At 35.1% G+C, this 14,839-nt stretch overlaps 1 protein-coding gene across 1 annotated transcript; it reads left to right on the forward strand.

Annotated features, from left to right (window-relative positions):
• The first annotated feature begins 10,575 nt into the window (after positions 1 to 10,575).
• On the forward strand, positions 10,576 to 14,660 carry LOC130244938 (complement component C1q receptor). The gene has a single exon (XM_056477526.1). It carries the CDS (start codon positions 10,763 to 10,765, stop codon positions 12,461 to 12,463), a length of 1,701 nt encoding a protein of 566 aa, XP_056333501.1. The 5' UTR covers positions 10,576 to 10,762; the 3' UTR covers positions 12,464 to 14,660.
• Positions 14,661 to 14,839: the final 179 nt, after the last annotated feature.

The raw sequence follows: 14,839 nt of genomic DNA on the forward strand, positions 1-14,839 counted from the left end.
TCAGTCCTGTGATTCCTGTCCAATCAAATCACACATAGAAGGTAAATCGCATCATAATGAACTACCTCAAGACATGGGCGATTTATAATTGCAGCAAACTGTTTGGAAGCAATAAAAGTGTCCAAGATGTCCAAAATCGTTACACGCATTGACCCAGACTGTTTAGATGCAGGACACTGATGAGAAGATAAGGAATGTTTACTATATGATGACCAAAATGGCGTCATGACGTCAGATTTACATTGTGCCCTGACGTCGTGGGCACATTGCATTTTGTTTGGAAATGAAAATTGATATCAGAACTCAACGTAAGGCCAACTTCAATGTCCAACTTCCAACTTAAAATCAACCAAATGTCAATGTCTAATGATGTTACAGCTTGACGTTGTGTGGACGTTACTACTATGACGTCTATCAGACATTGGGTTTTGGTTGTCATACCTGATGAATTAATGTCAGTATTTTGTCAATTGACGTCGTTATTGGACATCAAAATAACACTGTCCTTAGACACTGGCTAGACATTGAATTCTGGTCACTTGACGTCACAACCTAAATCTAATCAAATATTAACATCTTATGATGTTGTGTGCCTGCTGGGCAATAACTGAATACAGTACTGAATGTTACATTTACATGCATCCACAAATTAGATGTAAATGCATCAGCTTTTTACAGCGTGATACTCACTACACACTGCTCTTGAGTACTTTTGAAAGGTCTACTTTTTACTCATGCGTTGAGTAATATTTACAGCAGATACTTTTACTCTACTTGCCCTACATTTTTAGGAAAGTAATGGTACTAGTACTTTAGTATAATTTTTCTGTACTCTTTCCACCACTGCTCGTAATACACTGAAAAGTGTGATTAAAGAGGTGTTGCGCACTTAGCTCTTAAAACAAAAGATATTACCGGAAACAGGTGTGTTTATGGGTGTTGCATCTAGTTTGGAGATACCGGAAGGTTTGGGAGCTGTGGAGATGGAACTCAAATCTGATGGAGCTGTTCGCATGGATCCCGTTGCCCTGTCTTCCCGTAGATGAAAAGTTGTTGGCAGTCCATTTGAAGAAGTTAGAGCTTGAACTGTCACCAGAAATATCAAAGTCAACTGCTGAAGATCCCGGACGAGCCCCAAATTTTATGTTACGCCCCATCTAGGGATAAGTACGTAACGTAAAAAGGAAGACGGCACACATAATGCTGCTTAGAAAATAGAGATTTTATTTATACAGTGATTTTCTCATAACCAAAATTTGTCTTTCTCAACTTCAGGAGCTGACCAGGTCAAAATAATAAAACAACTTCCCTATTTCCAGCAAAAGACAGGAAAATACACTTTATTACCTAACTCCCTTGTCCACAAAAACAATCACTGAAAAAGAAGGTACAAAAGAAAATGGCGTCAAGCTCCCTACTTACTATTAGAGATGGCTGACGTGAAACTGACATTTCGACACAGTGTCAAGATCCCGAAACGCAAGTGTTTCGAAACACTGCACCGAGCATTGTCCGAAACATCGGTCATTTCCGAAGCGTTTGAGACCTGGCAAACTGCGTTTGACTGACAGAGTTGGAAAAAACCTCTCATCTCATATAGCCTAGTGGGATGTGCATGTTCACAGAGTAACTGCGCTGCAAATGGCCGAGTTATGATGTTAATATTTTATGACCAAAACAAGACATTTATTCACAAAGTGTTTGTTCGGATGTTAGACCAATGTTAAAACCAAACACGTTACAACAGAGCATTTAAAAACTAGCATCTATAGCTGCATCACCCTGGATTTGAACCCATTACCTCAGCATTTGAAGCCTCAACTCTACAATGTGGTGTATAATTCCTCAATTTTTTCTGTCTTTGCTGAAGCTGAAGCTTTGCTGAATTCATAAAAATAACCACTAGGTGTCACTGTAGAATCATGTTTCGAAACATTTTGAAGCTTCGACACATTTGCTTCGACTGTTTCAGTGTTTAATGAAGCCTCGCTTTGCCCACCACTACTCACTATGTACAAATATTTACAATCAGCGAACAAATCCAAAATGGTCATAACAGCAGAGTAGTCAGTTAACAGGCAGAGGTCAGATTTTTAGTGTAACAGAGCGAGAGCTAATGCACTAAATACTGTGACAGATTTTCCTCAGATGAATACACAAACTCTAGTTCAATAAGTCTTACTAACACACAATTTCATTCTATGAAATTTAACACATCACTACCAACCACAAGTGAGCTCAAAACAGCTAAACAGGAACTGACGAGGAAATAATTTATAGACAGCTTTAGGAGTCAGAGGAGCAGAGCAGGAGCAGAGACAGGACCAAGTCAAGGAGCAATTAGCTGCTTCTGTTGGGGAATTCATTGCGTCTTGTTGAATTTCTGATGAATGTATGAATTTCTGATGAATGTATTACTCTCATTTATATGCTTATTAGAGTGATTTAAGTATTATTATTATTTGAGTGATTTCAGTATTGTTATAATTATTATCTATTGTATTATTACCCATACCTGTGGCATTATTATCAAGTATGTGTGCTTGGGTAAATAAAAAAGTCACCCTGTATAAATGCAGTCAGAGTTTAGAGAAATTAGAGGAGCAGCATTAATGTCACAATGAGAGTAGATTTATGGAAGCAAGACCATAAGGACACCTGCGTTCTGTTCTGTAACTCATTATCATACACATCTGCACACTCAAGACATGCGCCCCCGCTTAGTTGTAATGACTTTTAAAAATATGAGTACCTATGAACTTCAGCTGAACTTAGTAGATAGTGAACAAAATATATTGTTGAGCATTGTTTTTTGGCGTCAACACTTTTGAAACAGGAAGGAAAGACATTAATTGGACATGGATAAGACCCCTGAAAGACCCTGAGATTCTATTGGTGGTGGACACCTGAGAGATTTAAAATCCCATTAGCGGAGAAGCTAATGGAGGTGTGTAATGTGTAAATTTGGGTGGAGTATTAAGACAAAGAAGTGTATTTAAACTGTGAGCTAGCCTATACTCATCAGACACTCAAACAACCTGTCTGATGCTGTAACAATAAACTGCTTTGCCTAAAGACTTCGGAGATCTAAGACTTTGGCATTTTTTGAAAACTTTGACTTAGAGACTTAGAATATTTCGCAGACCGGAATCTTTTTTCCACAACACTTCCTGCAGAGAAAACAATTACAAAAAACACCTCCCAAAACTAAAAAGAGCAGAATTCATATATAAAGGGACATAACAGTGCAGTAAATTGAAGACAGCTCGAAGTCATTGTTCAAGAAATGAAAATGAATCATTTTCAGGACATTCTGCAGCAATATAGATAAAAATTCAACAGATGATAATGTGAAGCTAACACAATGTGACAGCCCATTATTTTATTTATATATATGTAAGTGTAAAATTTAGTTAAAAACACAAACCATCACATTCACATCTTTTATTAGCAAACTTCTTCAGGATTTTAAAACTAGGTCACTTGTACTACTAAAGACGCTTACACCCCTATTTGAAAATGAATATTTTTACCCATTTCTCATTGAATGTAGACCTTACAGTTGAAGTCAGAATGATTACCCCCCCTTTGAATTTTTTTTCTTTTTTTTTTATATTTCCCAAATGATGTTTAACAGAGCAAGGAAATTTTCACAGTATGTCTGATAATATTTTTTTTCTGCTGGAGAAAGTCTTATTTGTTTTATTTAGACTAGAATAAAAGCTGTTTTTAGTTTTTTTTTTAAACATTTTAAGGTCAAAATTATTGGCCCCTTTAAGCTATATTTTTTTGATAGTCTACAGAACAAACCATTTTTATACAATAACTTGTCTAATTACCCTAACCTGCCTAGTTAACCTAAATAACCTAGTTAAACCTTTAAGCTGTATAGAAGTGTCTTGAAAAAATATCTAGTAAAATATTATTTTCTGTCATCATGGCAAAGATAAAATAAATCAGTTATTAGAAATGAGTTATTAAAACTGTTATGTTTAGAAATGTGTTGAAAAAAATCTCTCCGTTAAACAGAAAATGGGGGGGGGGGAGTAAATGGGGGCTAATAATTCAGGGTGGCTAATAATTCTGACTTCCATTGTATATTTTGAATTATATTCAATAATATTATTTTATATTATATATAATATCTTATTATTTATAGAGTTTGGTCACTTAACATTTTTAATAATAGAAACATAATACATTTAAAATAAAAAAATATATAAAATAACATAAATTACAAACTAAAAAATTGCAACTAAAGTTAATATTTTTATGTTTCTCTTGATTAATTCACATTATTTTAACATTCAACAACTCTGTTAACAAACAGAGCACTTCTGTGAGGTAGCTTGAACAATCAAGTAATAAATAACATCAATTCTTCACTTTTGGACTTTAGTACAACAGTAAATATAACAAAATCTAATATAAAAACAAATAGCATTTCAACTTAAAATACCCCACAGGCAATCTCACAGTTTGCTATGGCAATGTTGTCATCATCAACTTTATAACACCTCCAAACTGCAGACATACTCACGCTTTCCGCTTCAAGATGAATCTGTACTTTGCAGGCCTTTAACCAATAGCGTCTCTGTAACAAAGTGATGTCATGTCATGCCGCACATGTTGCTGTTTCTGTGTGAAACCAAGAAAGAGGTCTAACTTTGTACCATGTGACAATGGAGGTGAGGCTCTATTAAAGAAAGATCAAAATAACAATGAGTGGTAATCCAATATTGTTTCAAAATACAGGCAAAGGTCGGGGCAGGAAGAACACAATCAGAAATTCAGTACAGTCCAAAAGCATAACATAACAGGGGGAAATAAACACAGGAACAAGGAAACCAACAAGCAGCAACACTGGGAAATATCTATAACACGAAACAAGACTGAGCAATTAGTGAAGTTGTCAATGAGACTTTTAAGATCTCCAGACATTTTGTATAACAAATAAAATTAGAGAGGTATCATTTAAAATTGTTCATCGTATTTAACCTGTAAAACAGGTAATTGCTACATTTTGTAAAGATGTTGATTTAAAATGTGTTTTCTGTAATGATAAAGAAGAGAGTATTGTTCATTTATTATTTTATGATTGTATTTATACACGATTAATTTGGTGTGATTCAAAGAAAAAGATGTTTTTTATGAGAATGCTGTTGATTTCAAAATTTGGTATATTGTTAATTTGCTTATTATATATGGAAAAAAAATGTATTCATAAATGTAAATAGGCAGTGAAAAAATCTATTTTACTGTGTGTACGATAAAAGAAACAAGAAATATCAAAGCAAAAATAACTTAATTATCTTACAGTCTTAAATCTTGTCTTTGAAAAATTGTAATTATTTTATATTTCTTTTTATAATGTATTTATTTTGATGTCAATTTAACGCTATGTCATTGCCCTTGTATGTTCTGTGTGTGTCTGTAATGTCTTGCAGGTGTGAATCTAATCAGAGTCTGGGTTATCTGTATCAGGTGTGTGTGTGTGTGTAATGAGTGCAAGGGATTGTGGGTGGTGTAGTTCGGGTAGCTGGAGTACTAAATATACACTAATTTCTGACAGCAAGTAAATAACCAAATCTCTTAATATTACCATCACTAGACAAATAATTGGAAAACATGAACGATAAATTTCGAATTCATACAAATTTACAATTAAGTTACCAATAATTATAATTATTGAATTTTAGGGGTGGCACGGTGGCTCGGTGGTTAGCTGGGTCAGTTGGCATATCATTGTGAGTTTGCATGTTCTCCCCGTGTTGGTGTGAGTTTCCCCTACAGTCCAAAGACATGCGCTATAGGTGACCTGAATAAACCAAATTGGCCGTAGTGTATGTGTGTGAATAAGTGTGCATGGATGTTTCCCAGTACTGGGTTGTAGCTGGAAGGCCATCCTCTGTGTAAAACATATGCTGGATAAGTTGACGGTTCATTCCACTGTAGCGACCCTAATGAATGAAGGGACTAAGCCGAAAAAGAACATGAAAAGGTGGGGGGCGTTTGCGCCCTCTATGGACGCGCCGGCCCTGGCTACATATTATCTTAGTATAACCATAAGTTTGTTGCAGCATTTATATTGTACGCCTATAGCTTCTTCAATGTTTATTTCATTTCAATAAATAAACAAGATTAGCATTTCCTCGTATGTACCAGCAAAATTTCGCTAGATTCCATCGTTGATTTTAATTTTATAATAAAATGCACGTTAATTTCACTGAACTTGAGGCGTCATGACAGCAGTTGTCCACCAGAGGTCACTGACACTAAACTAGTGAATTTGAATAAACAGTGTGATATCGACATGATACTAAATGAACAATAATGTGGTTACACTTTATTTTACAATATTTTATGTTCCATTTAACCCTAAACCTAACCCTAATCATACAGTACATCATATGTATAACCATCATAATAAATGTTACTCTGTACTTAAATATATAGTTACAACGTAAACATAATACTGTAAAATAAAGTGTCACCAGCTTTCATAATCATCCATCTTCTAATGGATGTTTCCTTCACATTGTGCTTTTTGACCTGCATTACAGAAATGCATCAATTTACAAAAAAATAATGATTATTTATATATATATATATATATATATATATATATATATATATATATATATATATATATATATATATATATATATATATATATATATATATATTAAGAATAGAATAATAATTTTTAATACAATAGAAAATTCTATATACTTTATTTTAATGCACTTGTATTTTCATGTCTCTGAAGTCCTGAATTTCTGGTCTTCGTTAATCTTTGGATAGTTTCTGAATTATTTACTTCTGAATTTTTTTTTAATATGAAGAATTTAAATAAGTGTATGCATATATATCCAGTTCAATGTTTCATTCAACAAATAGGTGCAACACTGTAAAAACCAAAGTTGACTTAAAATTTTAAGGCAACAAACTTCAGGACATTTTTGAATTTTCTCAACTTAAATCAAGTCAATTGCAGTAATTGGGTTGAAAGTTGAGTCAGCTCAAAAAATGTCCTGAAGTCTGTTGCAATAAAATTTTAAGACGAGTCACCTTTGGGGGGTTTTAACAGTGCAGCAGCCTGATGCAAAACTACATGAAGGGGTCAACTTAAAATTAAAAGAATAAACAGAGATAACAGATAAATATAAACTCCAAAAAAGGTAGAAAACTGTCTGTTTACAAAAGTACAATCTGCGCTCATGAGTCAACTTAATGTTTTTTTGTCCACTTAACTTATTACGTTGTAAAAGACAGACATTTGGGGAATATTTGGACATATACTAACATTATTTATTTAAATTTATATTATTCTATTTTATTTTTGTGTATGTTTTAAAGCAGGGGTGCCCAAACTTTTTCACATGAAGGGACAAAATATCATTGAGAGCTATTTTACATCAATGTTGCCATGGGTAAAGTCCCTTTTTCACAATATTAAAAAAAAACAGAAAACGTGACTTTAAATGGTATTAACTAATGCAGTGTAATTGTTTTAATTATAACTTACTACAATAAAAACATAAACAATCACATTTATAATAGTGGATATATATGCTGAATACACTAGTCAAGCAGAAACTACCTGTGCCTTCATTTGCTCACTGATGTCTCTGCATTGTCTTCTGTACGTCAGATGACACTATGTACATTTAAGAAAAAAACTGATTCATTTAAAATGTCTTTTTTTAATATATTTTGTTTTATTTAACATTAATAAGATATTTAACAAAAACCATACAATACCAATAAAAAGATAAAAAATTGTACAGAATAATTGACATTGACAAATAAAAAAGGAGGGATTGTCTCAGTTACCAAATATATATACTGTGCACACGACATAGCATAAATGTATAATAAAACGATGACAATATTCACGTTGGCGGCGCAGTAGGTAGTGTTGTCGCCTCACAGCAAGAAGGTCACTGGTTCGAGCCTCTGCTGGGTCAGTTGACATTTTTGTGTGGAGTTTGCATGTTCTCCCTGTGTTGGCGTGGGTTTCCTCCGGGTGCTCTGGTTTCCCCCACAGTCCAAAGACATGCGGTACAAGTGAATTGGGCATGCTAAATTGTCCGTAGTGTATGAGTGTGAATGAGTGTGTATGGATGTTTCCCAGAGATGGGTTGCAGCTGGAAGGGCATCCGCTGCGTAAAACATGTGCTGGATAAGTTGGTGGTTCATTCCACAGTGGCGACCCCAGATTAATAAAGGGACTAAGCCGAAAAGAAAATGAATGAATGAAAATTCACGTTTTTACAAAGTCAGTGTCATGAATATGTAGGTTAGAGATGAAAATTGACTGAAGAATGACTTAAGTCTTAAGATAGGTCCTTGTGCGATTTCAGCTTTTTTCTGTGAAGTTTCAAGACATAGCTGTTCCATTTGAATGCCATAAAGCAGCTCATTCAACCATCTCTTATAACATCTTATAACAGGGAGCCTTTGGAAATTTCCAATTAAGTAAGATCATCTTTTCAGCTGTAATCATGCCAACCATCAGGGCTTGCTGTTGTGTTAATAGAAAGGGGTCCATTATATTAGAAAATCCAAAAATTGCCAAATGTTGGATATTGCTTCCATAAGCACTGGAAAGCGATTTAAAAATGCTGGACCAAAACTCATAAAGAACAGGACAAAACCAAAATAAATGTCCCAAAGTGTCACACATATGTCGCATTTAGGAGATACAGAGGGAAATATTTTACTTAATATAGTTTTAGAAATGAAGGCGATTTAAAACTTTAAATTGGATTAATTTAAGTTTGTTTAATACATTTAAATGAAACATTTCATTTAAGTTAGTTAATTTTAGGATAACAATAACAACAAACAAACAAAATGTTACATTAGATTATAAATGACAGTTTCTTAACCATCCCCGTTATTCTCCCTCTCTTCTCAGATGGCATGGTGGGCCAAATCAAAAGTTACCATGGGCCAGCTTTGGCCCACGGACCATAGTTTGGGCATCTCTGTTTTAAAGGGTTTTATATATGCATTTTAATTAGGTTTACTTCATTTTATTAAGTTCCATAATGTATCATCATCCATGTCACAATTTAACCACTCACATGCAAACCTTGTTAATGCGGTAAAAAAAAAGTTAATGTTTTTCGCTTATGTTACAACTCTCTACATAAAATAGGGGAAAGAGCCCAGTTTCTGATGACTAAAAAAAGTCACTTCTATCATACAAGGGTCTAAAGGGCCCACCGGAAGGATGTCTTAGGTCATTTCCCCCAATTCAAATACAGGAGCTGCCCTGCTCAACACAAACACAGGATATGATCCTTGGCTTGATTTATCAGCAACAAGCAGACAATAGACACAATAGCAAGACATGCTATGTGTTTGTTTCCATGTAAAATATAGACAAGAATATAGACTAGCCTTTTGTGGTAAAACGTTTCGCATTGGTTAAACTTACAAACTCAAGTTCACCTTTAAAATATGAGTCAACTTGACTTCACTTAAGATGTTGAGTTTCACAATATATTTAACTCTAATAAGAATCTCTCTAATTGAGTTTAACCAATGTGAAACGTTTTACAGTCTATATTTGGGGTTACTTTGACATTTTATGTCATTTAAAGTGATGCATGATATTAAACATGACACATACTGTATATGTGTTTTATTTCTATTTTTCAAGCAGTCCTATTGTGTTGTGTTTCGTATCTGACAAATGCTTTGTTGTTTCAACCCATATTTGAGTAAAACGTGGACAAACCCAACCATTTGGTAAAGAAAAATGTACTTTTGTTTCATATTTGTTTTTACTGCTAAATAAAGAGCCATTTACATGGACAATAATGGTGGAGAATCAATATTTTTAAATCAAATCAGATTTGTGAAATATTCATTCATTTTCTTTAGTCCCTTTATTCATCAGGGTTCACCACAGCGGAATGAACCGCCAAATTATCATATGTTTTTCACAGCGGATGCACTTCCAGGTGCAACCCAGTGCCGGGAAACATCCACACACACTCTTTCACACACACACTCATACATCACAGCCAATTTAGTTTATTCAATTCACCTATAGCGCATGTTTTTGAACTATGGGGGGAAAAACCCACACCAACATGGGGAGAACATGCAAACTTCGCATAGATATGCCAACTGACCCAGTCGGGACTCGAATTAGCAACATTCTTGCTGTGAAATCACAGTGCTAACCACTAAGCCACCTTGAGAATAAATTCATAAGATCCTATTTCACAACTGTTCTCTTTCTCTGAAATCATAATTTATGAAAATGTCATTCACTTGTCAGATTTATTGACAAAAAAAATTGTGTGTGTGCCTATAAGCTTAATTCTGGCAGTATATTCTACATCAGAAACCGATGTCATAATATTTATATCTTACTAATCGAGTGTAGATGATAGCTACTCTGATTAATCTACTCTTTAAAAAGCTCTAACAAAATCTAAATGGGTCTAAATCTAAAACTGGACTTCTGCTATTAAGCTGACATGGGTTGATACATCTGGGATAGTCAAAACAATAAGAAGCCTGACCAGTTGTTTTTTGTTTGGCGGCAGGAACTTGCCCTAAGAAGAGACAACGAAGCCCACTGCTCACAATGATTTCCGTTCAAGGTTATTCACTAAACAGGATGCATCAGTGTGAGTGTTGTTTTTGGTGCCTGGAATGCCTACGGACGAATGCTTCTCCATTCTCTGAGATAAACTGGATATTTTCGTCTTAAAGTGAGTAGTATGAAAGTGACGGGATGATGCGGGTGCTGATTCTGATGTTCTCCTCTTTTTTAATCGTCGGCGGGAGCAGTCGAGTGAGCACTACCTGCACAGCCGAGGCTTGCCTTACATTGCATTTGGAGAAGGAACAATTTGAAAGGGCTTCCAAAAACTGTATCGACAATGGAGGCAAACTGGTCACCATGAGAAATGAGGATGAACTCCAGAGCGTTAAATCTGCGTTTTTAGCTGCGGCGGCTGAGGATGGCGAGAGAGAGCGCGTCTTTGGCTCCAAACTTTGGATCGGACTTTCCTTGCAGAAAAAGCGCTGCACTGACTCCACGGAGGAGCTGCACGGCTTCAGGTGGACTTCAGAGCCAGAGGATTCCCAATATTCCTACTGGAAGAAGAAACCTTTGAGGACGTGCACGGAAAAAAGATGCGTGTCCATTTCGCTGGCGGATGATTTCAGATGGACAGACGGCTCGTGTCGAGACCGCGCGTTTTACATGTGCAAATTTCTTTCCAAAGGCATGTGCAGACCTATAGTGCTGGAAGAACGGAGTGAAGTCAAATACAACCTTCCGTTCTTATCAGAACCGCTCACTTTTAATGAACGGATGGTGATGATACCACATGGGACATGGGCTGAAGTACAGTGCGTCGGGTCGGAGATTCCTATTATATCATTTTGCAGCAACCAAGATGGTCCGTTTGACTGGACAAATTCTGAGCGTTTTTGCACAGCGGATAAAAGAAGTTGCGAGCTTAAAAACGGAGGCTGTGACCACCTTTGCTCGGTGACCGCAGAAGGAGGTGTTCGTTGTGAATGTCGTGAAGGTTATCACCTGATGTATGATAAAGTTAGCTGTGCTGCCAAAGACAGCTGCGAAAATTCACCTTGTGAGTTCAAGTGTGTACCGACAGTTACTGGTTACTCCTGCGCATGCGCGGAGGGCTTTCGTTTGGCTGGAGACAACATCAGTTGCGTCGATATCAATGAATGTCGTGAAGATATCTGCGGTGAACACAGGTGTCACAACACGCCTGGAAGTTATCATTGTGACTGTCATGTTGGTTTCAGGCTCGTTGCTGGCAAATGTGAAGACGTGGACGAGTGCACTGAACCCAGATGTGAGCAGGGCTGTCTGAATTCACAGGGCTCGTTCTCTTGCTACTGCCACGCAGGTTTCATTTCATTATCTGACGATAGAGGGATTTGTATTGATGTCGACGAATGTATTCTTGGTAAACCATGTGAAGACATTTGCACCAACACTATTGGTAGTTTTGAGTGTTCCTGCAGGGAACACTTCACTTTGGCTTATAATGGCATCAGCTGTGTCCCGAACCCCACAGAGAAACCACAAATTTCTCCAGGTCATAGAGAATCAATCATAACCAACTTGACTCGGTTACCTGACGGATTTGGACTGACAACAGTAAACCCTGCTTCACTTAACAAGACAAACCCTAAAACAGACTCTATTAAATCAAGAACTTTCCTCGGAAGTTCTTGGATTTTGGTTTGTGTCTTGGGTTCTGCGGTTCCATTGATTGTGCTCATTGTGATCACATCGGCTTTTGTCATCTACCGATGGAAACGTTCAAGGAGAAACATATTGAAAAATGCCACAGCTGACAACTACTGCTGGGTTTCATCTGGGTTGGACAACGAGCGGAAAAAGAGCAACACGAGTAATTACAGGCTAAATAACGGCCAAATACGAGCATAGATGCAGATATTTGAGTATTGTATGCACAAAGTTTGATTCAGTGCACTGGAACAAGTTAAACTGTGTCTTTCATTCAAAGTACATTTTTGTATTGGATTACCCTGCTGAAAAAAAACTGATTAAACTAGCATAAGCTGGTTTTAGCTGGTTGACCAGCCTAGTTTTAGAGGGGTTTTAGCCAATTCCAGCCTGGTCTTAGCTGGTCAGGCTGGAAAATGACCAGCTAAAACCAACTTGACCAGCCTGATCTAAGCTGGACATACACCGTTAAAAGTGAAAACTAATTTAAAGCTAAATTACTTTGACTTGTTACAATTAAATGAATTAAGTTTGACAAATGTGATTTATGACAGTTTTCAGTGATGAGTTAAGTTAGTTTTTTTAGGTGTAACAAGTTTTAGTAATTAATTAAGGCAAGTACAAGTATTGTTCACTTGTACTTGCCACAAAACATAAAAATATTATATTAGCATGGGAAGGAAATTATTTATACTGTAGTAAAAGTATTATTATTTTTTTATTACATTAACATACTGTAAATTACTAAAACTTGTTAAACCTAAAGAACTAAATGATTTTTTTACTGAAAACTGTCATAAGTTAGGTTTGTCAAACTTAATTCATTTAATTGTAACAAGTCAAAGTAATTAGTTTAAGTTTTGACTGGTTTTGGCTGGCTTTGACTGGTTTCCAGTCTGGCTAGGCTGATTTTAGCTGGTCATTTTCCAGCCTGACCAGCTAAAACTGTGATGGAAATGGCTGAAACCAGCTTGGAAATGGCCAAAACCCCTCTAAAACCAGGCTGGTTGACCAGCTTAAACCAGCCTAACGGCCTAGGCTGGTTTAAGCTGTTTTTTAGCAGGGTAAGGGAAAAAAGGTTTCTTGCCTTAATCTGTTTTATTTAATTTGCCTTAAAGCAAAAAATCAACCCCCTAGAAAAATTAAAAGCATTAGGTTTTCTCAAAAAGTAGTATTTTCACTTTAAACCAGCAGGTTACATGTCATCTGACTACAGAAAAAAAGCTTTAGGCCCACTGCTATTCAGTTATGTATTTCTAATGTGGAAAGTATAAATTTACTTGAATTTAGGTTTTAAGTTGAACCAAAGTAATTCAATTAATTCATGGTCTCTAAAACTACATTTAAGTCAATGTATTTTTTTTTTTCTCTTTGGGTCGGGTAAATAGTTTGATTAATATTAAAATATAGTTTAAACCAAATCAAAACGATAATGAGGGAAAATTATAAATTTAGCTTCAACAAATTACTGTTTTTTTAAGTTGGTCCAAAGCAAAGCTATACTTTTTTGTAAGGGTAAAAAGGGTGTATCCAAAATAAACATTGATGTAGAAGAGATCTACATTCTACCAAAGTAAAAAATAGAAGGAAAAAATACAGTCTACATAGTAACAATATTTTTACTTTCTGTGAATGCAATTCTTTTCTTAAAAACAATATATATATTTGATTTAGATTAAATAAAATTTTAAGGGTTAAACCAAAGTCACATTATACTTCAACCATTATACTTCAACATAACTACTAAACTACAAATACATTTTTTAAGTTGGTTCAAAGTATAATTGTTTTCAGTGTGGCTCATACACACCTGGCTGTAGGCACAAAGTTTGATTCAGTGTTACACACTTGTCTGTATTACACAGTTCAGACTTGTTAAAATAATTTTGTGCATTTTGTTTATCAAATTTGTAATTCTAGAATTATCATTTATCATCCATTACATGTTGCATAAATAAGTAAACATAACAAAACCACATTACAATGAATGTAAGTAAACGTTTTTACCATTTGTCTTATTAAGTGCAATTCCTGTGATTACTGTTCTTTGTTTCTTAATTGTGATAGCCTATAATTTCACAAGATATTGAGAGTTTTATTTGGACACAACTTTGTATTTCTCTCTACCAATAATAATGGATTTTGTTCACATTGTCTTTTATCCAAGAGATGTATGTACTTATGATAAATAGCTGTCAAAAATGAATCTATCCTGAGACATTATTGGAGTAAAAGCACAAAATTCAACTCCCCTTTGCTTTGCACACTTTATTCACAAACGTGACTTAATGTAAATGTGTTATCATTTTTTTTTATTTGATTTACACAATATGTGCTATTGGTTTTTTAAAAATCTCTGTACATTTTTGTAGCCTAAATAAAGCTTCATACAAGTGTTTCCATTGTTGTTTAAAACATTTCTGTAATTAAGTACATGGTATTAATAATCTACTGTATAACTGGGCTATTCATGTCAGACTAATCATTTCCTTGAAGAACTTCAACTGGTTTTGTTAAAACTACACTTAACTGGTTAAAACCTTATAGGCTTCTGAATAAATAAATTAATTAATTAAT

This window comes from Danio aesculapii, chromosome 17 (assembly GCF_903798145.1).
Source record: "Danio aesculapii chromosome 17, fDanAes4.1, whole genome shotgun sequence".
Lineage (NCBI taxonomy): Eukaryota > Metazoa > Chordata > Actinopteri > Cypriniformes > Danionidae > Danio > Danio aesculapii.

What these genes read in the sequence shown, in the direction of transcription:
- LOC130244938 (XM_056477526.1), top strand. Translation starts at nt 10,763, where the DNA reads ATGATGCGGGTGCTGATTCTGATGTTCTCCTCTTTTTTAATCGTCGGC.